The sequence below is a fragment of the Tripterygium wilfordii genome, chromosome 4 (assembly GCF_013401445.1).
Source record: "Tripterygium wilfordii isolate XIE 37 chromosome 4, ASM1340144v1, whole genome shotgun sequence".
In the NCBI taxonomy this organism is placed as follows: Eukaryota; Viridiplantae; Streptophyta; class Magnoliopsida; order Celastrales; family Celastraceae; genus Tripterygium; species Tripterygium wilfordii.
Genome location: NC_052235.1, coordinates 4,354,239 through 4,377,370, shown reverse-complemented (window position 1 = coordinate 4,377,370; position 23,132 = coordinate 4,354,239). Strand labels below are relative to the sequence as shown.

The window sequence follows — 23,132 nt, the reverse complement described above, 5'->3', positions numbered from 1 at the left end:
GGGCGCAAATTAGTGGATATGTGGCCAAACAGAGGCCCAAACAAATCTAGGGCCCATCAATAAAGCCCAACTTTCTGGGCGTACGCCAAGTCGCCCACATACATCTAGAAGAAAGCCCAATTAACAGCCGGTGTATAACCCAATTTAAATGAGCCTTGGGCCACTTTCGCCCAACGTCTGCCGGCCAATAGCCAGTTTGGTTGCCTATCGCCCAATGTGCGCCGGCGTGCCAATTGTCTAGCTTTAGTGGGTTATGAATCACCCCTTTCGTGGGTTTTGGGCAAAAGGTGACCTCTCAATAAGAGAGGTTCTAAATTTCCAACGGCCTCACTTTTTATCTTCTTCAAGTCTTATCTTGAACAGCTGCGAAACCGCAATTTTTCGACAAACGTGGATTGCAATTTCTAGTTCTTTTATTACTTTTTTGTTTTCAAATTCCTAAATTTTAAAATTGGTTCTTTTCTTCTTTTGAACAGGCATAACCGTGTTACGGCAATTAAACGCCCTTGTTCCAAAAATTCCTGATGTTCTTCTAGGCATCTCATTTATAGCCCAATCGAAGACCATTTTTCCACCTACCACTTCACATCCAAGATGAGCCGGATGAATTGATGATATCTGGACTAAAGACCAAGTTCCTGTAATCTCTTGCTATGAAACTTACCATTAAACCATCCTCCTTACCGTAGACATCAAAGCCAACCTTCATGATTAGGATAAAGCCGAGTCCCTTGAGCAACTGATTGCAATGGCATTTTCCCCTGGCACCCGAAAACCGACAATGTTCGTCAATACATTGTTTGATAAAATCTTTCATTGCCCCTTCTATTAGTTTCCCTTCCCTAAAACATTGCTTTATTATTAAAAAAAAACACCAGATAATATTGATGACAATTAAATAATCCAGTTCAAAATCACAAAACAACAGGAACGCCCATTTATTCTACAGGGGAAAGAATGACTTGGATATTTTGAATTACCGGTCTACAAGATTAGACTAGAGATCCGGTGGCCAAACACTCTCCTCTTTGTGTTTGCCCAAAATGACTGATGCTGAATGAAAAAGATCTCTGGATCACATTTAGCTATTTGTGCCAGGTAGGTAGATGGGATTTTTTTTTATGATGTCAATCCTTGCAACCAGGGATGCTCTGATAACCAATTACTAGAATATGCCATGTTGAAGTTAGAAATCACTTAATGGAACAACTTTAATTAGACTGTCCTAAAGGTAAACTTTTGACATAGGATGTCAACTACAGAGGGAGACTGAAGGAGGGAGGGCGAGGAAGAGGGAGGGGGAGGGAGGGAGGGAGGTATACCACTGAATGGCGTGGATTGTGTCATTTACATTAACTGTGCATATGGAACCCTGTAAAAAGAGAAGAACCAAGTTACTAGCGGAAAGCTAATATTGTGATGGTATGCACACATAAAAAGTTTCATCAAATAATTAAACAAGATAATAGAGGTTTACTGGAAAAGTTGTTGTGGCCGCTTTTTTATAATATTTTCTGTTCAAACCGTCATAGAAAACATGGAGGTGGGCAGAGAATCTAGCCAGCATAATTACTTTTGTCTTAAACAGGAGTCAACATAGAGTTTAGGATATCGGAGATAGGACGCTACTGGTCTTGTTCGATATCAAATCTCTTCTTACCTCAACCCATTCTCCTTCCGTAAACCCCCTCATCTCTTTTAATTGAAGTCCAGTATTTCTCTTGTAATTAAAAATAAGATTTTTGGTCAAATGCGCATATACAAGGATCATGAAACATTTTCCTAGCAATGCATAGGCAACGACAAACACTTCCATTTTCCAACAGGTCTTAAAGCCTAGAGCAAACCTAAACATTTTAAAGAATGTCAATCATTTTCTCCACTAATTGAATAAACTTTTCGTGAATCCTAGTTTAGATTATTCATCATTCATTATTTAAAGTAGAGAATCATAGATTAAAGACAGCTACATTAATAAACTACAAAGAAAGAAAAGAAAAGATATATCCCTACACCCTATCTCGTTGACCATTTCAAGCTTGCATAGCACTCTTGCAAAACAGTATAACATGAAAAAGTTCAACATCACATCATATGAATGAATATTTCAATTTCAACAACTTTACATGCAAGAAGTTGGTTTGAAAATATAATATATCCATTAGGCTTTGATCATTATTATGATGATGATTTGATTTGCAGCCGAACTAATAGTAGTATCATGGCATCACAGATTGCAGATATCCACAACAAAATAACAGAAACACTAGAGTGTAATATTACATTATATGGAGCGGACCTATGTAAAACTTAATTGACAAAGCACATGTGAAATTTCTAATGATTAAACGAAGTAATCAGAGTATGGTACTAAGGCCTCAACCTCTATGTCCGAATCAGAAAGCATAAACATGAAAAGAAAATGGGCATCATGTTCATCATATGGCGCTTCCCACTTCATTAAATTGTGCAGTTATTGTTTGATAAGCAGATCATATTTACAGTTGGGTGATTGGCACACACAATCCATTTCTGCTTATAATCTGAAGTTTATGATCTCATAATGTTGAACAGTTGGGTGATTGGCACACACAATCCATTTCTGCTTTTAATCTGAAGTTTATGATCTCATAATGAAGTTCAACATACATATCACATGACGTGGGATTCCTAATGATTTAAGGAATTGTCTAAATCAGAAAGCACAGACAAGAAAAGAAAGCAGGATATCGCGTATATCATGCGACGTGCATCCCTTACCACTTCATGAATTGTGCACTCGTTGACAAGCAATTCATATTTACAATGAGAGATTGATGCACACGTCTGTTTCACTGCATATTTTAGAGATTCCATCTGCACTGCATTCAGATTACAAAAGGGTGAGATCCAACACCAATAAGAAAAGCTGAACAACAAAATGTTCATAAATTGGTGATAACCACATTACTAACCATAAATAAGATCACAAACGAAACAAAAGAGCCAAAATGCTAAACACCAAATTTTCTTTAGCTAAATTTCAAATTATCTTGATGACAAACTCAAGTCTGGAAACTAAGTTTTGAATGTACACAGAAAAATAATTAAGAAAATATAGTTCTAGGTGGATTAAGGCAATATGTTAGGACATTGAAGCAAATCGTTAATGTAATTATAGCACAAAGAAATATAGTCATTTAAGAGGTAGATCTTACTGCTAATAAATTTAAATATTAAGTAACAAAAAAAAATTTCTCAGAAAGAGTCTTCTGTTTGGCCAATGAGAAATTGCAAGTTAAGGTTATTACAAACTACAATGTGCAGAGAAAGACAGAGAAACCAAACATGACCCATTCCACAAATGCGAGAGTGTGATGAGGCTCCACGACAAGACAACAGACCACAAAAGAGACGGATCTGGCAAACTACGTTATGCTGAAAGGGGCATTAGCAGATCGATCAGCAAGAGCGAGACCTATTCTGTGAGATTCGGGAGAAGTATCGTGTCAATAATTTGATTTAAGAATTTCCAGCCAATATATGATGTTATCTTGATTATATTAATCTATCCGCGTATCCGTGCGAGTTCACTGAACCGTGAATTATATAATATTCCATTGACGATAAAACACACTTAAAATGACCGAATGAAAAGTAACAATCTAAAAGAAAAGCACACCAAAGCCAATCAAGCAATCAAATAGATCGTAAACAAAGAAGAATTAGGTTTACCTAGCCAGATCCAACGATGATGTTGTTGATAGGGATGAACATCATCTTCACGAAGAACGCGATGAATCCCGTCACAACGAACCCTAAATCTGTACGAAATGTAACCTTCGCGAATTCTACACCATCGCCATACATAATCGCGTGAACGATTAGCAACTACCAAACTTTCGTTAAAAACAAATCAAAATCGAAAAGTTCTTTTCATACCTTTGCGATCGGACTTGTCGCACCTCTTGACGAGACGTTCGCTCTTATTGGCTCACTCTCTGAGCGGATCGAACACTGTGTCTATGGCGTCCATTTTCTCGCTTCATCTTTGATTAAATTTCGAACGTGTTGGACATTTTCTGCTTTGGAACAGAAGGAGCTCATAGAACAATCAAGTTGAAAAATCGGAAACGAAAACTTATACAACTGAGATTTGTCGAATTGAAGGAATTGAGATAAGAATTTAGCGAAACACTTGTATGCATCCTCTCTGCATACAAGTGTTTTGCTAAATTCTTCCTTCAATCGGACAAATCGCAGTTCTCCAGGGTTTTGTTTTCTTCATCGTAAATTTCGGTTTAGTGGGTTTACACTTTACAGAGAAGGACAGGAAGGTAAAGGAAATAACAAAATTTGAGAGAAAAATCCTTATATCGAATGAAAAGTGGTACTTGAAAGTTGAAACGGTGGGCTCGCATAAAAAAATTAATTGACTCGGTATATTTATATTTTACTTACTGTAATAATTAGGACAATCTGTATTTAGGATTTAAATGTAGCGAATGTCCATAATTAAAAGGTTAGCTACATTTTATTTTTTTTAACATTTTCATGTGTTCCGGTGTTCGTGTATTTCCCCCTCCCTGCTCCCACTCATCCATAAAAATAAAAAAAAAAATAAAACCTTTTTACGTAGAAACATTTTAGCCTTAAAAAAAAAAGAACCCTTTGTTTGGAATTATTATTCGTCAATTAATAAAATAACAATAAATAGGCTCACAAAGAAAGGGAAAGCCTGAGTCCAAATCCATCTGAGAAATAGCCTGACCCGGCCCAAAAAAAGTGTAGCCATCACCAATCGCCCATCAGGCCATCAGTTCTAGAAATCTAGTCTCGGCCCATCAAAATCGCCCTTCACAGTAGCATAAGCTGCAACCTTATCACTTTCCCGGTTGGCGTTGCTATTACTGATCAGTGGTGACCTCCAGTGGCTTCTCTTTCATGGAGTTTTAGCCTTTTAGGTTAGTCTTGAACCAGGAATGGCTGTAGTAGCAGGGATAGTGAAGCCATCATCATCAATATCATTAGCATGGCACTTTAGGATTTATCGACCCCCGTCGTTTTCCAAGGTAAAATTACTCTCTCTCTCTCTGTGCCTGATTGTATGCCGTGTTTGTATATGCTCAAATTGATTGAAAATGTATCATCTTGACCTTGATTTTGTTGAACAGTTATGGAATTTGGTACCAGCATCTCAGATATTACCCGTAGGTTTATTTGTATGTGTGTGTGATTAATTGGGAAATGGTGTCTAGGTGTTGCTCTGGTTTGATGGAGTAAGGAAGTTTGTTTCATTAATTTGGAATGATAATGCATCAAATGAATTCATTCAATGCCGAGTTTGCCAAGTTCATTAACTTGTGGTTGAACAAATTTTTGAAACAGATATTTCTGTTTCCAACCGCTTATAACAGTTTCCTTCCGGACATTGAATCAACTTAGCCAATTTGCAAATCCAGGGAAGGGTAGTCTTTCCCCTTGCAGTAAACAAGGAAAACCCATATCTTCTAGTTTTTCCAGTATAGTATGGTTTTTTGAGTAATTGTTTCATATCATGGTGCCCTTCTTATAATTGAGTACTTCAATTATTTAGAGTTTGCTCCGTGAAATAAGCGCTCAAACATCTACACCGAACTTTTGACAGCATGTTTTTATGGATGATATCGAATTATGAATTTTATCCCCCCGCCCCCCAAAAAAAAAAAAAAATCTGGTCCGCATTCATGGTGCTTCTGTCTCTGTTCATTTTTATGAATGCCCTGAGCTTTTGCGAACGTTTTTTTAATATGGTATCTGCAATTTGAGGTAGCTTGGCATTTCCTTCTGCTATATCCTTTCCAGCATACTGTTTCTCTTCAAGATCTTACACTCGATTATTTGGAATTCGACATTATTTATCAATATATTTCTCAACTCTCTTGAACAGTACAAAATCAGGAGATGGATCATTTCATCCATGTACTTAAAAGTTAGAACTATTAATTTGGCAAATTTGCTTAAAAGAAGCGTAAAGATTCAGCTCTGATAGTGATACCATTGACTGAATATAGACATGTCATTTGATTGCTTAATTTGGTGCTTCCATTTGAATTGCATGTAGATTGGGATTTTGAAGCTAAGTTTAGTATTCTTTCCCGGAAAGTATACAGAAGTAACAGAACTAGCTTCAGTTTTGTAGAATAGTTCTAACAAATATCACTTATGGCTAACTGGCTAAGGGATTACCACCATGAAGATATCAAGATGTTTTTAATAGACCAGAATTTGAAGTTCACTTCTTTGCTTAGACAACTTATGTCGACCATGAATTATTTTACCTTCTTATTCCAAATGTTATTATTATTAAAATATCATCTGACGATTGATAGGTGTGTCTCTTTGATGTTTGTAATATTGAACACTCACTTGCCTAAGGTGTTACAGACTGAGTGCAGCCATGAACAACTATATGTGGATCAAAAGTCTTGGACCTTCTCCACCAGCAGTTGCATGGAAAACCTTAGGGATGCCGGCTTTTGTAAATGTAAACAAAAAACGAAAATCATGAAGCCCTGCTTATGTTTTGCACCAAATTACCCTGCCAATTTTCACCAAAGTCAAACTCCCTTGGCACACATGATGCCTCTATATGCAAGCTTGAAAGGTCCAAGAGGCTTTGGACCACCTCCTAAGAAATCGAAAAAGGGAAAGAAGTCAAGGACTAGCAGCAATGATGATGATGATGATGATGATGATGACAACGACGATGATGACAATGACAACGACTATAATGAAATGGAGGAACGGGATAGAGGGGTAATTCCAGAGATCGTGACTAACAGAATGATAAGTAGAATGGGTTTTTCCGTTGGGATTCCACTATTTATTGGCCTGCTGTTCTTCCCTTTGTTTTACTATCTGAAGGCGATTCTAAAAATTGATATTCCTACATGGGTGCCTTTGTTAGTGTCATTCTTCTTCTTTGGAACAGCTCTGATGGGTGTGAGTTATGGTATTGTATCCTCCAGCTGGGACCCCATGAGAGAAGGCTCACTCTTGGGTTGGAATGAGGCTCAGAAGAATTGGCCTGTTTTTTGGCAGTCTTTTTGGGGAAGATCTGACAAAAAGTAGGCTTACTCTTCTCTACCTTGCCTAATTCACATTTTTCTCTCTTTTTTGCTGTCTCATTTTTCATATTACTTTTATAGCTAGTGACATGTTTATATATGCACAAGAGATCATTTAAGTCTGTAAATTCGTAGTTTTTTTTTTAGAAAGTAGTTCTAGTTCTTTGAAGTATGGATGTTGTTGGAAAAAATATGCCTGCTACTAGGTTCCCATCCCGAGCAACCTTGGAGGGATTACACAATTAATTATGATAATACCAAATTACCCTTCTAAATGAGATGTTGACTGGTGTCAGCCCACTGATGGAGGAGGAGGTGGATCAGGCAGGGGAAAAACTCGGCAAATCAAGATGTAACCTCGGTACAGCCGAACAAGCATAAATCTGAGAACCTTACGTGACCAAAACACCTCGAGTATCGAGAATTATTCATTACCGAACATAAAGAGAATAAAGAGAAGATTCATTCACCCCCGGATATCTCGCCCACAATCAAAAGTTATTTTAAATTCATATAAAAAGGAATATTTACCTAAGTAATCTCGCACATTCTCACTTTGGTCTAAAAGCTAAAAAGAGAGTTTCAAGCCCCAAGCAATTTCAATAGTCTTACTACCCTACCGAGCTTAGTTGAGTGTCAGAGCGTCGCTCTTGAGGTATACCTCGAGTACACCAAAGCTCGCATTTTCTCCTTTGCATATACAGAATAGCTACATCATGATCTCCATTTTGAACGCTTGATATATCGGCAAAACCGAACAATCGGATCACCGAGCAGTCAATTCAAACTAAGTCCCGTCCATGATTTTTAGAAACCAGTTTTACGTTGAAAGACGCAGAGGAGAAAAAGAAGTAGCCGTTGAGACGTTCCAGATTGCTTTGTCTCACATGTACGAAGTACAAGCATGATCAAAGATGTACGGATTTGATTTGAAAGTTGGGTATTTGATTAAAACATTACTGGCCACTTGATCTCTTCTTTTAACATGGAATGTTTTGCTTTTGTTCAAACTCTGAAACAAGAAATGTAGATAGAAAAATCAAACATTAGAAATAAAGAAAGACATCGATCGGAAGATCTGCTTTTAGGAGTAAGATTGCTGAATGAGCTTTTCACAAATCCTACTTTTCAAACTACAAACAAATAGCATTACTTACTTGATGAACCCAACATTTATACCGTTAAAACCCAAAAACAAGTGCATTGTCCAGCATATCTTTCATGTCTCCTCTTCACATCCCCAATTTGATTTTGAACTCTTTTTTTTTTATTACTTTGGGAAAGATAGATTCAGGTGGGTGTCTTAATTAAATGTTCTTCCATCCTCTCAACTTGTTTATTTAAAGCATCTGCTAAAATCCCAAATTCCAATTATGTGGTCGAAAGTAAAAAAATCAATAGTTACTAAGGAACCAAGAAACAAGTTAGACCAACAAATTTTCCAATTATTGTCCTAGCTAGATTGTGCTTATGGATCTATTTATGTTTGAGTAACATGTTACACTTTGTTTGCTTCCCCAGTTAGTGATTTCCCCTTGCAGCGGATAGAGAGATGTGAAAGACACAAGAAGGGGAGGGAATGGCTTTGGATGTTGACAATGCTTTTCTTGCTTAACAAGATCCGATAACTTCTTCTTTACCAAAAGCTTCCACCTCCAAATCTTGCCACGTGGCACAAACCCATTATATATATATATATATATATATAGAGAGAGAGAGAGAGAGAGAGAGAGAGAGAGAGAGAGAGAGAGAGAATGTGTGTGCTAATATGTTTAAGAAATGCTGAGTTGTTTTGTTCCTTCATTCCAAGCATTCTTTGCTTAAAGACACGTTAACCCAAGGGAATAACACAAAACAAATGATTTGGATAAAGTGAAAAGCAAAGCATATATACCCACACATAATAAGCGCGCGCGCACACACACTGCCCATGCATATACTTACATATGCAGTTATGCACGATTCGAAGAGCAAAACTAGTAAACGGTAGCAGTGCTGACAAATTGACAGAAGGCAGTAAACATGTAGCAGATTCATGCCCAACAAAACTTTGACAATGCTGACCATATATAAATAAGGTGTTTTTGAGCACCATATTCCTACTTACGACACGAAAGAGTTAAGTCAGATGCATGGCAATGAGACGGTGAGAACAAATGAATCGGAGATTCGGAGTCCATAGAGAGCATCGACTGGGCTTTTTTTTTTTTGCTGCTTCTAGTGCTTTTTGGCTAGGCTTTGACAAGATTGAACATGTTACAATTCTCCAAATTGCATTTCTACCACTGCTGCCCTCACCTGCACTTACTAATCGTACCACGACAAGTTGGCTCGCATATACGCCTTTTCTCCACGTACAAACTACGTGCCCTGTGATGGTATGGTTCCTCACTGGTCTTGATCAAATCATAAGCCTTGATCTCCTCATTATGATGTCCATTACTCAATCATCTTTCGCCACGTACCCTACTTGCAATACACGTAAGAGATCCTTCCCTTGCATTATCCAACACATGAGCCCCACATATCCAGACTCTTTTTTTTTTTTTTTTTGGTCTTATTTACACTCTCTCAAGGAGTCGTTAAATAACGGTGTGGCGCAAACGCCGTCAAATCTCCGTTCCTCCCTCCGTCCTCTCTCTATATAAGGTTAGAAGTTATGAACACCAGAACCTGAATCGGCTCTTTTTCTTCTCTTGACATATTGAAACAAAAAATCCGGGACCGGAGCTCCACGAATCCGTAATTTTCCTTTCTGATACAATCCGGATCCAGACCCGGATTTTTCGGCCAAAACATGTTTTGTCGTTTCTGCGTCTAAATATAGCAGGCTGAGGGAGTGTGTTTTGTTGTTCTTACAAGAGCGGATACTCCTGCGAAATTCAAGGGGTTTCCAAGATTAATTGCTCGAATATTTTTGGGAATTTTGTCATCTTTTCAAAGCTGCAATCACTCTGAAATAAATCGAAGTATTTCATAGGTGAGTTTGCTCAACTTTTGTTCTGGTTTTTACCCTTCAAGTTCTCAAACCGAAACGGAGTCCGTGTGCTGGCATTGTTATTACCCAGAACCAGAAAGAATAGAGTGGTTTCTGGTGATGGTTTTAAGCTGTTTTTGATAATAATCTACAGGTATTAAAAGGAGACAGCTAAGAAGACCCAGAAGAGCAGCTGCAAGAGAACACACAGCTTGGGTTGGTTAAGTCGTTTTCAGAGAATAATGATTCAGTAGAGCTTTTTTTTTTTTTGCAGCTGGAAACACATGTCAATGTGACTCTTCTTTCCCATTATTCTCCTGTCTCTTTGTCTATTCACCATTGATTTCATCTTTTTTAGATTGATCCATCAATTATCTTTTCTTTTCTCTTCTCTTATTCTGTTTTTTCATCACAACTTACTTTTGCGTTTCTGTTTTTTTTTAATTTAAAGCTGTTTTGTTGATTCATTTATTGATTGATTATTTTTTTAGCAAAATATATTTATTTATTGATTGATTCATTACTGCTTCTGTCAGGGACTTCGGCTTAATACACACAATCTTTGATTCTTTTGTTTCTTTCGCTATGATAATGCGTTCGATAATAATTTTTCATTGATATATACATTGCATTCTTACATATGTAAAATTTATGAGAAATAATAAAAATTGATATTGGTTACATAATAAATTTCTATCTTGTGTTGCAGGAGTTGAGAGTAGAGGGTAAAAAAGGTAATTGAAGAAAGAGAAGATGTTTGCGTGCATAGCTTGTACGAAGCAAATGGCAGAGGACGGAGGAGAGGAAGGTGGAGGTGCGCGTGGCACTGACACTCCAAGGACTAAAGAAGCCGTCAAAAGCCTCACCACTCAGGTTCCTCTCTCTCTCTCTCTCCATATACTTCACTGATATTAATATTTATATACATATATATGTATGCTGTATGCATGTATGTATGTTTACATAGTAGAGACTATCTTTCTCAGTCTTCAATCGTTACTTTTTCAGTTGCTCTCTTTCTGCCTTGTTTGTGAAAACAAACAAAATCATAAGCTTCATCTTTGGATGGTGGGGCATGGACCATCCTATATTCCTATTGGTCTTATATAAATATATACATGTGTGTGTGTGTGTGGCGAAATCATGTTAAAGGATATTGATAAACACCTTATGATTACGTGGAAATAAGATAGTGTCATTGATGAAGCAGCCCATTTGTTGTCTGCTTTGTTTTTTTGCTCATAAGCAATAATAAGCATGGATGTCTGACTGTCTACTTGCTTGGCTTAGGACACATTACAATAGTGACATCATAGGATGCAGTTTCACTTTAAAATGAAATAATTTCCAAGAATTCAGGGACATGTTTTGCTAATCCAACTACCACTTTCCCTGTGAGTCATAGCTGAAAGCCAATAACATATATAGTTAAATCAGTTCCCTTTTCCTTGGACCCAACTACTCTCTAGTGGGGATCTGTAGGAAAGACGAGTGATATTTTTAAGAAAAGATAATGTCCTTATGTGGCCCACCAATACCATTGGATTCTGGTCGATCCAATGTCTTCCAAAACTACCATATAAATATAGTTACTTTGGATAAACAAATATTTTGAGTGGATAATGAAGTGAAGTTAAGAGTTGTAGCTGTAAATTTCTCCTAAGACAACGCTTTAAAGTTTTAACTCTTGACTTTTGCTTAGATTACCTACTACTGCAACTGCAATGAATATATGATATGAATTTGACAGGGGAGTTTTCATATTGGCTAGCTCTCTCTTTACCTCTTAATACTTCATGTTGCATTAGGGTAAGAAGTCATGTGGATCAATCAAAAGTCAAAAATACTCTAATAATTCATCCTGTCTAATCTCGGATTTCGATGACGTACAGATTAAAGGCGTGGCATTGAAGTTCTCCGGTGCTTATCAGCAATGCAAGCCTTGCACAGGCTCTAGCAGCTACAAGAAAGGACAGCAACCTTCAGAAAGGGTTCCTCACGGCTCAAGCTCAACTCCTGCTTTGGATTTTACAAGTGAAAGTCACCACCCAGGTGCACGATTTGAGTCGAGATTTACCGGATCATTTGGTGGTGACCGAACACCTGGTGGAACAGAGTCATGTGATGTTGTACTAGAGGATGAGGATGGTCCCAAGGAGTGGATGGCACAAGTTGAACCAGGTGTTCACATAACCTTTGTATCTCTTCCTCAAGGGGCCAATGATTTAAAACAAATTCGTTTCAGGTATCTACAATCACCTCATGTATAGGAAAAGAGACAACCTTTGAATTTGAAACTTTAGATTCAACAATTATGTTCAGATTTTCTGTTGTTGAAATTTTGTTAGCATGTAATTAAGAGCAGGCGTTGATTTTCTTTGGGTGTTTGATCTGAAGCCGGGATATGTTTGATAAGGCGCAAGCGCAACTATGGTGGGGAGAGAATTACGACAGAATTATGGAGCTCTACAATGTTCAAAGATTTAATTGCCAATCACTTAACACTCCCTCTAGGTCAGAGGATGAGGTAACTGCTTGTTTTCTTCTCCTCCTCCTTTTCGTTTGTTGTGTTTCGGGGTTAATTTAGCATGTGTCTATCTCTACCTTACTAGGCATACATAGTTGAAAATTAGTTTAGGCAAAGATTTGCAATTCTTTTTTTCCTGGATTAGAGAAGTGCAGCTCCTTGATGCGAAAATGCCTTGAAACCAGGCACTTCCTTGACATCATTTTGATCATCATCATATCTCTGTCTTTATCTTCTAAAATCTGCTTCAACTGTAGAATTAAATAATCCCCATGACTAATAGAACTGTATTGATTATAGTGGACACCAAGGAACCACTATAAACCCACTGGAAGTAAAGGGTATGATGCTAGAACAAGTGCTTATGCTTCTGGTGGTCCGAGAGGAGAGTATTGTATGGATGCTTCAAGGACAACAACCTCATCAAGAGATGAGGCTTCAGTCTCTGTAAGCAATGCCAGTGAGGTGGAGACACAATGGGTGGAGCAAGATGAGCCTGGAGTGTACATCACCATAACACAGTCAATGGATGGCACTAGGGAACTCCGGCGAGTCAGGTTCAGGTATAGAAATATCAAATACACATTTCTTCATATTACTGTTTAACCAGTCTATGATTCACCCACTCTAATTATGTTCACAAATTTATGTGAAGTTGTTAAAAGCTTGCGTCGGGAAATTTCCCCAGTATAAACATGTCACCTAAGTTATTAACCAGATGTTACAAAAATGGGTTAAAACTTAAAACCGTATTCGCTCCCCCGTCTTGTGATTGGGATGCTTCTATTATATGTTTTTGGATTGTGTATGTACTGGTGCTGATAAATTTCTCGACTTTTTGCAGCCGAGAGAAGTTTGGGGAAGCGAACGCAAAACGGTGGTGGGAAGATAATAGAGAGAGAATACAAGCGCAATACCTTTAGAAATATGACCTGTACTTTACACAGCCGACTCCTCCAGTTTTGTGTCTTTTTGAGATGAAGTCCTTACAAATACACATCTTCTTAGTAACATCATTATTTCACTAGAGAGTGCAAATCATCTTCATCATTTGTGGTGCTTCAATCTCCATTTTTTTTTTGTCTGCTGGAAGAACGTTATCATTGGGTTTACTCTGTGAAAATACGTTCATAGAAATGAAAATGGAATCATTTGCGGGTTATTTGTTTGAATTATATGTTTATTTTATTGATATGGGAAATCATTTATTTGTAGTTAAAGCAGCACCTTCGGGTATTATTCCTTTCTCTCTTTTTTTTTTAATCTGGAATGACTCTGATGAAAACTCTGTTATCCACCCTAAAAGCATGAACACACGTTACATTCCAAATCAAGACCGTTCATAAGAGTTCGACTAAACCATATTTTATGTTCCTGAAGTTTCATCGATTTCTTGTTTATGTCCTTCAAATTTAAAATTTGTCAATTCTATTTTAATGTTTAAAAAACCAATCCATTTATGTCTTGACCTTCATTTTCCGGCATGTCAGTGCCGGTTTTTACATACTTGGCAACCCAAATGACAACATGACTTATACACGTAATTTATATTTTTAAATTAAAGTCACATCAGAAACACCAAATGAAACCACGTTCAAAAAAAGAAAAAAAAAACGAAATGGAAGCATCTTCACCGTCCTTCTCCCTCATCTTCCCCCTCCTACTCCATCTTCTTGTCTCCAAAACTCTCAAACGTGACGTAATCTCCAGATCTCTCTATTGTAAATTCCACACCCAATTACTAGAATTTAAGTTTTTCTTTTTTTTCTTTTTTTTACCTTTGATGGTGAAAGCATTGAGAAATCAAGGCCTCTCAATTGAAGAGTGTTATATGCGTGGGCCGGTGACGATCCTTTGCAGTTTTGAGAAATCAAGTGCCCATTTGATTTATGTGTCTCTAGATTTGTTATGGGTGTAGATTTGTGACAATTTTGAAGGAAGAAGAGAAGTTTGAGGGAAGAAGACAGCGGACAATCACCCCTTTTTATGGAGTTTCTCATAAATCATCTTCTCAGATCTGTTGTTCAATCTTTTTCTCTGCTTGTCGTGGAGTATTTTATTTGTTCCATCTCAAGTTGTAGATATGAGTAAAAAAGAGATTTTGCAGATCTAGTGTTGTCATGACAGTGACAGTGTTCGACAATCCCAAAATCGTTGCGTGGTCTCCACCAATGTAAGGAGAGTGAATATGCGGCACATATGGTTTGAAGGGAGAGATGGAGTGAATCGTTGCATCAGTTCAATCAAAGATGATGAGCTTCTTGTTCCTGAGAGCCTACATTCGCATGGCAGAGACAAGATTCAAGCTTAAAATTTGTTTTTTTTTTTCATTTTTTTTAATTGTAGGAAAATGCCAGGTGTAATGACACAATGAATTCGTCGAAGATATATGCCACCTCAGCTTTTCCGGCAACAAGACTACCAGAAAAGGAGGGTCGGGTCATAAATGGATTGATTTTTAAAACATTAGGGATAGAATCGATAAATTTTAAACTTCAAAGACATAAATGAGAAATTGAAAAAACTTCAAGGACATAAAATATGATTTAGCCGAAGAGTTCAGCTGGTATAGTGGAGAGGACAACGCCCTGCTTGCTGCATCTTCATAGCAACATGAACCTCTTGCCTCGTTAACATATTATGTCGAGTTACATGACACCACACAGTCCGAATACTGAAGCATAAATTCTGTTCATAAAACTGCGAGTAGTAGATTTCAATATAGCAAACATATACCAAACTGAATCGCAGAGGAAATCAGCTCAGTTGGGGAAGAAAAGACCAAAATAAACACGATTTCCTAATAATAGTTACTGAACATAAGAACACACAATAATGAATACTTTCATTACCTTTGATTTTTCTATCTAACCGACTCCAAACTTTTGAAATAAAAACTCAGTAATTATTGAATATATATTGATGACCAATTTCAGGCAGCCAGTAATCATATGTAACTGATCCAAATTCCAATTCCAACTGAGCTTCTAAATCTTCTTCCACAATCAAATCTTTCCTAGGAAAAATGCTATCTTGTTTTTGGGATTACGCTAATAAGAAGAGAAGCAGTACCTATTCCCTGGCACGCCCTAGTCACAATTAAAAAATACACACAGCTGTTTAAAAAATACAACTCCAAAAACCACATCAAACAATAGATGCCAAAAGGTTAAACCTGCAAATTACACTAGACTACGCAATTCCCTCCAAATAATAGCAGGATTAGACGACATAAAATTACATTCACGGGTATTAAACAGAGGTTGCTACATTAATATATAATAAAAAACGTGTCTTGTCTCTGACAGGAAAAGAACATCAAGTTTAGGACAGTTGCACACGATACATATTGCAAACTTTTAAAACAAGCCACTTTATTAGTTTATTATCCCACAACTTTCCTAGGATAAGCTCTGCCAGGCTGAATATGTTGGGATGGACGAAGATATCCAGAATTCCACTGTACTCCACCCTTGGGAGGAGGCTGTGGCTGACAAAGAGACTGCTGTCGAGGACCCATTGTCATCCTAGACAGCTTATCGGCAGTATCAGATACTCCGCGTGCAGCCACACCTTTGTTAAAAGAATCTGCCAATGAAATGGTCATTTTCAAATCAAGGCACGCTTTATGGTAATGCTCAACGATGACCCATATTCTAAATCCCATTATCTACTAAAACTAACTATGGTCCTGAAGGACCAGAACCATATTTCTCTCGAACAACGAATTCAACAAATAACAGATATCCAAATCCGTATAAACCAAAAAAATCCTAACAAATATCCACAGATTAACTAAAAGTGCTGTGTGTGAGATAATCAGATTCATGATGACTATGGTTTGCATATCTTTCATGAGCATTCAGCAGCACACGAGAGAATAATTTGGTTCTTGATGAATACACTCTTTCAAAACTAAAGAAAATATAATTGCTGAGGAACTTACTGGGGCTTTTCCTTCCTGGTGGTCGATACTTCGCCTGTTTGGTTGAACTCTTCAAGGTTTCATCATTCTTGTTTGCAGCCTACATCCAAAAAGAAATGAAATAAGTAAAAAAAAAAAAGAACTAAACTAATATCGGTTTATTATACAATACCAAACTCAACATCATTAATTTCCCAATCAATTAAACGAGTACCTAACAGCATCGAACTCATTTATGTAAAGTGGCCACGATAACATTTAATAATTTTCCTATTCAAACAATCGCAAGAAAAATAGTGGCATCTTGTGAACCTCACATACACAATTCTGGTCTTAAACAGTAGTCCACGCAAAGATCAAAGATAACGCAAGCGAAGAGTCGAACTGCACCCATCTTGTTAGATATCAAATTTTGTTCTCCTCTCTCTCTCTCTCTCTCTCTCCCTCCCTCCTTCCACACACACAAATGAAGTCCCACTGATTATACACTTACACAAGTATCATGAAATGCAATTATCTATAGCCATTGGTTTTCGCCACCAGTGGAACAAATTTTTACTTTTTCAGTACATCCTTGTTCAGATCACCCATCACTTACTTATCGGTAGTGTCAAGAATCATCAATTAAAGAAAGATACATCGAAATCCAAGTCAGAGGAGAGGAAAATAAAGAACTGCACAAAAAGTATAGCAGACACTCTACCTCATTGACCATTTCCAGTTTGCGTTGCACTCCTGTAAAACAGTTTGAGATGAGAATTGTAGATATCAAAATCATACAAGTGAACATATAAAGTGTAAAACTAGAAGTAGGTTTGAATACTATATATTCACAGCTAAACAACTTTTTCCCAAGAAGATATTAAATTATCAACTAGGCTTTGATGATGATAATGACTTGCAACTGAACTAATAATACTACCAGGGAAATCATATATCGCAGAGTGTATGTATAATAAACAAAATATATGAACCAATGAAATATGGAACTCTAAGAAGCAACACTGTCAAAACTAATTCTTAAAGAACATGCATATCAAGTAAAATATCCAATGATTTAAGCAATAGTCAGATCATGGCAAGGTCTCAGCATTCTTGTTCAAATCAGAAAGTGTACACAAGAGAAGAAAACGAGAGATCACATCTATCAAATAGCATTTCCCACTTCATGAAATCATCCAATTATTGTTGATAAGCAAAATTTTTAATGGATGATTGGGTGCACACATCCCACTTCTATTTGCAATCAAAGTTCTATGATCCTAAAATATATGTGTACATACACATTACTTAAATATATTGTAATATTAGAATATTACTCATCCAACAATGCAGGAATTTGCAACAATGAAATGAATTATGCCTCAAAACATTAATTTCAGCCATGTTAATAATAGTACAAAAATTCCAAAGCCTAATACTGAACCACCTGTTCCCAAAGAGGCATGCAACTTAGGAGAATGAAAATTTCCAGGGAGCTTGGGATTTGATAAAGCTCCATGATATCTCCTAGCATATTGCTGCCCAAGGCCAATCCTTGTTCCTGCTATAACACAAAATTAGATTTTGGCATACTCCATAAAACAGAAAACTGAGAAAAATATACAAGAGAAACAGCAACTAAATGAACAAACCAGAGGGGGGTGTTCTAGTTGCAGCAGTTCTGGAACGAAGTGAAGGGGGAACATAAAAGCAACTCTGCCACAATAAAGAATGTTAGCAAAATTGCAATCAACAAATGGATTTGCACAATCAACAAATGGCTTTGAGCAATCAATGAATTACAAGGACAGAAACTAAAGAAACAAATTATACAGATATTATTCATCAAGATCTACAAAGGAATCCCATAAAAAATACCTGGAAAAAAGGATGTTGAAGCGCTTCTGCAGCTGAGGGCCTATGGCAAGGGTCCCAGGAACAAAGGGACTAAAGAATTTCAAAAATTCAGTAGGAGAAGAAAACACACAGGTCAGAAGGCCTCAGTCTCCCAGAAATTGTCCCACCAAGTAAAAGCTAAAACTGTGCCAGGCAACTAATAAAGTTTACAACATAACTACTTACACTGATAAGGTTGATAGCATCCTCACTGGCCGATGGTATCCACGCGGACAGATTGACACCGCCCAACTGTAATTATCATATTAAAAGCAATATCACAAATTGAGATACACAGCGGGAAAACAACATATTCAGCTGTTCACAATGGAGAACAAAAATATTCACCCTAACTCACAGAAAAACGAGAAAAGTGGGGGAACAGACCTGTGGAAATTCGTAGTTAATAGCCCTCGCAAGATTTAGTCCATCAGCCCAAGTCTCCACGGTTGGACTGCCTATTACATTGCATATTTTATAGATTTCATCTGCTTCACTGCATTCACATTAACGAAAAGGTATGATCCAACACCAACAGGGGCGAAGCTACCCTTACCTAAGGGGGGCAGCCGACCCCCCTCAAATTTTTTCAAAACCCCTAGTTATATACTAATTTACATAAAAGACCCCCCTGAATTTTCAATTTAGACCCCCCTAGTTATAAAAAATCATTCTCATGGTTGAAACAAGAAGAGATGTGCCAATTATTACGTATCATATTTTATAAATTTTTATTTTTAGTGTTATTTTTGTACTCTAGAATGTATAATTAATGGACCCCCGCTTAACTTTGCCTACCCACATATAAAATCCTTTGTCCGTCAATGCGACCCCCCTCATACGAAGTCCTGGCTTCGCCCCTGAACACCAATAAGAAATGCTAAACAAGTCGGTAAATTTGTGGTTACCATATTACTAGTAATTAAGATCTCCACAGCATTAAAGATCAAGAATAACTCATATGTCACATCCAATGATAAAAAAAATTAGGTACCTTATGCCAGGAAAAAGGGGTCGTAGAGCGAACAACTCAGCAATAATGGCACCCATTGCCCACATATCTGCACACGAAAAGAACGCAAGAACATATTTTTATATGGAAATAAAGCAAGTCATATCAAAGAATTACTTCCATTAACATCAACACTAACCAACTTGAGAAGTATATGAATATGACTGAAGCAGAACTTCAGGTGCACGATACCTGCAATGTTTAATGTTCAAGAGTTTAAATCCAATAACTAGTAATCTACAACACCTACCGTCAGCATCAGAAATTTCTAAAGCCATAATAGAAAAGGTAGTAGATGACCTACCAACGAGTTGAGACATATTCCGTATATGGAGGTTGTGAATCGATTTCTCGTGCAAGACCAAAATCAGCAATTTTGATTACATCTTTTGTGACCAACAAGTTCTCTGCAAATTACAAGCAATATTATTTCACTTCAAAGACATTGATACAGGAAAAATTAGAAGTTTCAGGTTAGGACCAGAATACGTAAGGCACAAGCCACTCACCAACATGAAAAAAGTTTAGCACAGAAAAATATTTTGGAAGAAAAAGGAGAGAGATACAATCAAAATCACAAAATATTCATTTCCCAATCCGAAGCAAAATATTCACTCTTTGAACAATCGGCTATCGTAAGGCAAAGAGCAAGTCAAAAACATCAGCCAATAAAGATCAATTGTTGCAGCTTGCCAGATATCCAATACTTGATGCGAGAGATTTCTTTCATCTTACTAAATTAATTTTCCGAGTATAATTGAACATGAATGCACGTGTAAGATGCAAGATGGTAAGCAAGTCCGCACAAATGACAACAGAAAATTTTGGCAAATGGTCATGCAAAAGATGATGGAAAGTCACAGAACTCAGAGCAAAGATGTATAGGAGGGATAATTGGATGACAAATAAATTTCCCTCATCCATGACCAGTGGAAATAGCCACAGGTAGGAAATAGAATAAAAGGTCCCTGCAACACGGTTCACAAACCCTGCTACTATTGAATGACAGACAACATTCTATCAATTATTCTGAATATTACCAGGCTTAAGGTCACGGTGAAAATATCCTTGCTGGTGCATGTAGGCAAGACCTTGAAATACTTGAAAACACCATTTCTTCAATTGAGCTTCAGAGAAAGGCTTCTCTCTGTCCTTCATAAGTTGGTAGAGGTTGCATTCCTAAAACAATTATGCAAAACAAAACAAAACAAAAAAGTCTAACCCCATGTGGACGGCAAGCAGTCCCAACTCCCAACTGAGATGAAAAAGAAATTGAAAGAACCAAAATAATGACAAAACGTTAAAAAAAAGTTACCATGTATTCAAAGACAAAATACAGTATGTCATGTTCACGTATGACTTCCTTTAGCTTCACAATGTTAGGATTATTCATCTTCCGCAAGGACTGTGACAAGAAGCTCATTAGGCCAGAACATCGTAGACTAAGAAAATGAAACTAATAAGACATCGAATTACATTACCTTCACTTCTCTCAGATTAACACACTCCTCCCATGAATAAAATTTCTTCTTCATTTTTTTAATTGCAACCTGTTTAAAGAAAAACAGGCATGTAGTCATGGAAAAAACATACCATAGCTTTCAGAGGAACAACAGTTTACAAGTAGAGCACACAAACATACTACTTCACCAGACTGCTTATTTAATGCTCGCCAAACACACCCAAATGTGCCATCCCCAACTTCCTTGATTAGCTTGTACCTAGTAGAACACCAGAAAAGTATTTAGCTTAATACAACAAGCTCCAGATGCAAACAATTAAAATATAGAAGAAAAGAAGACCCAGCACCAAGAGCAGAAACCAACCTCTCCATACTTGTGGAACACCAAGTAGCTCTTTCTTTATTGGAACAAATTATAAAATTGGAAGAAGGTATATGACATAAATCTACAGCAGCAGATGTAGAAACTATGAAGGAGCACAAGCAAACTCCCTTGACGTGCCAACTGATCTCGGGTTAATCTTCTGTGGCAACGTGCAAGATCTCAAAACTAGAGTTGTGATGGATGTGCATTAAAGCCATAGTTGTGACTGAATCCAGGGCTTCAAAAAAGTAAGAAAGCATAGATGGCATGGTAGGACAAGAACAGTTTGACATGTTCACAATGAACAAGAATTCTCTAGCCAACAGAGATGATTCTTCGGTTCATAGCTGTTGCCAAAGTGTTTAGAAATTGTATAAGAGCTACCACAAGTAAAATTTTAGCAAGTATTCAGCGACCAGATGTTTCCGCCCTAGCCAGTAGCCATCAAAAGGAAAAACTAAAGCAATAAACTAATAACTATAGACTCCGCACAGCTTCGAGGCAGTGAACTTTGTAAACAACTTTTCACCCTTCACTTGCAAAACGCATCTCTGTAGGTAAAGAGCGAAATTATGATGTAAGTAAACAATAAAAAGTATAGAAGCATACAAAAAATGACAAATGATGCATATCTTAAAGCAAAAGGCATATGGTTAGAGTCGCTTACTGAGACAAGTGAACACCTATCTCCACAATATTTTGCATCACGCTTCCTGTGCTGATAGCTTAAAAGCAACCAAACCACTAAGTGCAATTGACAAAGGAAACCAAAAGAAAATATCCACGGACGAGAAACCGCCAATCGAGTGCTTCTTGGAATGAAATAACCCGATATTGGAAGCGTTTGGGCCAGAAGCACACCTCAGCCATGTCTTAAGGAATGAGGCAGGGTTGCGTAGATCCAAGTGTGGCACAACCTAACATTAAATAAATATGAAGAAAGCCATAAGAATGTAGTGATAATGGAAAAGCCTGAGCTCTCAAAACTAAATCTCACACATAACCAGAAATCTAAATAACTAAGCAAATTGCGTATGAGACAAGACATGTGAATTCCCTATGAAAGAATAATACAAATCTCAAACTAAATCACTTCAACAAACCCCTATATAACATATGATTCAGAATTCAAAATTCGAATTGCCCATACCAGCAACAAGTCGCTCTAAATACAAACAAAACCCTAATAAACGAAAACAACAAGAAACAAACAAAATATCAAAATCTACACGGCCAAAACTTAATCCCTAACCGAAAAGGATCGAACCCGATCATCGAAGAAGAAACCTCGACAAATAGCAACATAGATCCGATCTAATGATTTAAAACACACGCCAACCGTTGTATGAATACTGAAATACATGTACATATAAGAGAAAGAGAGAAACCTGAGAGCCAACCGGCATAAGAACCGTCGCAGAGGACGGAGAGAGGGGAATCCAGAGCTTCTTTCTGAAGCGAAGAGACCGAAATCCCAAACTTTACCTACTTTTTATCTTTCCTTCAAAGACAACTAAACGCACCTCTAGACCTCTAGTAGGTTATACCGTTATATCGGACCCAAGTTTCGATAGTATGCGTTACGTTTCATTGTAATTAAGTAGCCTTCAAATAAGGTTTTTTATTTTTTTATAAGTGAGTTGATTGAATGACAATCACATTATATGTAATGGGTCACCCGTCTATTAAATTGTGCTTTCGAATTCTATCTCTCTAAATCTCTGTTTCAAAAAAAAAAAGAGGTTTTTTAATCTTTGTATCAAACAAAATATTCTTTGATTCGTTTTTTCAAACACAATAGGACTAAAATTTTGTATCGCAATTCTTCATGATTCTTAATAGAATTATTATTACATCAATTTATTATTGGTTAGATGGTTATTGGACGCATGGGATCAT

The 23,132-nt window shown here is 37.1% G+C and overlaps 4 protein-coding genes across 10 annotated transcripts; 2 read left to right on the top strand and 2 right to left on the bottom strand.

Moving 5' to 3' along the window:
- Window positions 1-397: 397 nt before the first annotated feature.
- Window positions 398-4,360, bottom strand: LOC119995881. 4 transcript variants are annotated; one of them, XR_005467738.1, is made up of 5 exons: window positions 3,922-4,360; window positions 3,715-3,830; window positions 2,761-2,861; window positions 981-1,372; window positions 398-761 (listed from the first exon to the last, which is right to left on the bottom strand). XR_005467738.1 is itself a non-coding variant. In XM_038842348.1 (5 exons), the coding sequence occupies exons 3-5, from the start codon at window positions 2,854-2,856 to the stop codon at window positions 584-586; spliced, it is 324 nt and encodes a 107-aa protein (XP_038698276.1). In that variant the 5' UTR covers window positions 3,715-3,830; window positions 3,922-4,359; the 3' UTR covers window positions 398-583. The 4 variants fall into 4 exon arrangements, 2 of the variants coding, with proteins under 2 accessions (XP_038698276.1, XP_038698275.1); XM_038842348.1 differs by having other exon boundaries at window positions 1,323-1,372; window positions 2,761-2,856; window positions 3,922-4,359; XM_038842347.1 differs by having other exon boundaries at window positions 1,323-1,372; window positions 3,922-4,355.
- A 367-nt stretch (window positions 4,361-4,727) lies between these two features.
- On the top strand, window positions 4,728-7,216 carry LOC119997513 (protein PAM68, chloroplastic). Its single transcript, XM_038844599.1, has 2 exons — window positions 4,728-5,051; window positions 6,406-7,216. Exons 1-2 carry the CDS (start codon window positions 4,962-4,964, stop codon window positions 7,090-7,092), a joined length of 777 nt encoding a protein of 258 aa, XP_038700527.1. The 5' UTR covers window positions 4,728-4,961; the 3' UTR covers window positions 7,093-7,216.
- Window positions 7,217-9,788: 2,572 nt separating this feature from the next.
- On the top strand, window positions 9,789-13,784 carry LOC119997316 (protein BREVIS RADIX-like). Its single transcript, XM_038844244.1, has 7 exons — window positions 9,789-10,068; window positions 10,220-10,281; window positions 10,775-10,938; window positions 11,958-12,310; window positions 12,463-12,592; window positions 12,893-13,155; window positions 13,437-13,784. The coding sequence occupies exons 3-7, from the start codon at window positions 10,819-10,821 to the stop codon at window positions 13,513-13,515; spliced, it is 945 nt and encodes a 314-aa protein (XP_038700172.1). The 5' UTR covers window positions 9,789-10,068; window positions 10,220-10,281; window positions 10,775-10,818; the 3' UTR covers window positions 13,516-13,784.
- A 1,990-nt stretch (window positions 13,785-15,774) lies between these two features.
- Window positions 15,775-22,776, bottom strand: LOC119997315 (cyclin-dependent kinase F-4). 4 transcript variants are annotated; one of them, XM_038844240.1, is made up of 18 exons: window positions 22,622-22,776; window positions 21,901-22,150; window positions 21,234-21,784; window positions 21,050-21,128; window positions 20,889-20,957; window positions 20,723-20,812; window positions 20,448-20,586; window positions 19,712-19,814; window positions 19,547-19,599; window positions 19,390-19,456; window positions 18,783-18,891; window positions 18,582-18,647; window positions 18,378-18,446; window positions 18,152-18,215; window positions 17,944-18,063; window positions 17,221-17,252; window positions 16,539-16,617; window positions 15,775-16,180 (listed from the first exon to the last, which is right to left on the bottom strand). In XM_038844240.1, the coding sequence occupies exons 3-18, from the start codon at window positions 21,239-21,241 to the stop codon at window positions 15,978-15,980; spliced, it is 1,350 nt and encodes a 449-aa protein (XP_038700168.1). In that variant the 5' UTR covers window positions 21,242-21,784; window positions 21,901-22,150; window positions 22,622-22,776; the 3' UTR covers window positions 15,775-15,977. The 4 variants fall into 4 exon arrangements, with proteins under 4 accessions (XP_038700168.1, XP_038700169.1, XP_038700170.1 ...); XM_038844241.1 differs by having other exon boundaries at window positions 17,947-18,063; XM_038844242.1 differs by having other exon boundaries at window positions 17,944-18,060.
- Between the last annotated feature and the right edge of the window lie 356 nt (window positions 22,777-23,132).

Excerpts from the sequence above, each read along its gene's own strand:
- LOC119995881 (XM_038842348.1), bottom strand. The coding sequence starts at position 2,856 with ATGGAATCTCTAAAATATGCAGTGAAACAGACGTGTGCATCAATCTCT. Across the intron at positions 1,373-2,760 it reads AGTGCACAATTCATGAAGTG|GGTTCCATATGCACAGTTAA; the intron begins GTAAGGGATGCA and ends CTCTTTTTACAG. Across the intron at positions 762-1,322 it reads ACAATCCACGCCATTCAGTG|GGGAAAATGCCATTGCAATC; the intron begins GTATACCTCCCT and ends TTCGGGTGCCAG.
- LOC119997513 (XM_038844599.1), top strand. The coding sequence starts at position 4,962 with ATGGCTGTAGTAGCAGGGATAGTGAAGCCATCATCATCAATATCATTA. Across the intron at positions 5,052-6,405 it reads GACCCCCGTCGTTTTCCAAG|ACTGAGTGCAGCCATGAACA; the intron begins GTAAAATTACTC and ends AAGGTGTTACAG.
- LOC119997316 (XM_038844244.1), top strand. The coding sequence starts at position 10,819 with ATGTTTGCGTGCATAGCTTGTACGAAGCAAATGGCAGAGGACGGAGGA. Across the intron at positions 10,939-11,957 it reads TCAAAAGCCTCACCACTCAG|ATTAAAGGCGTGGCATTGAA; the intron begins GTTCCTCTCTCT and ends GATGACGTACAG. Across the intron at positions 12,593-12,892 it reads CCTCTAGGTCAGAGGATGAG|TGGACACCAAGGAACCACTA; the intron begins GTAACTGCTTGT and ends TATTGATTATAG.
- LOC119997315 (XM_038844240.1), bottom strand. Across the intron at positions 18,216-18,377 it reads TTCAACATCCTTTTTTCCAG|AGTTGCTTTTATGTTCCCCC; the intron begins GTATTTTTTATG and ends TTATTGTGGCAG. Across the intron at positions 18,064-18,151 it reads AACTAGAACACCCCCCTCTG|CAGGAACAAGGATTGGCCTT; the intron begins GTTTGTTCATTT and ends TTTGTGTTATAG.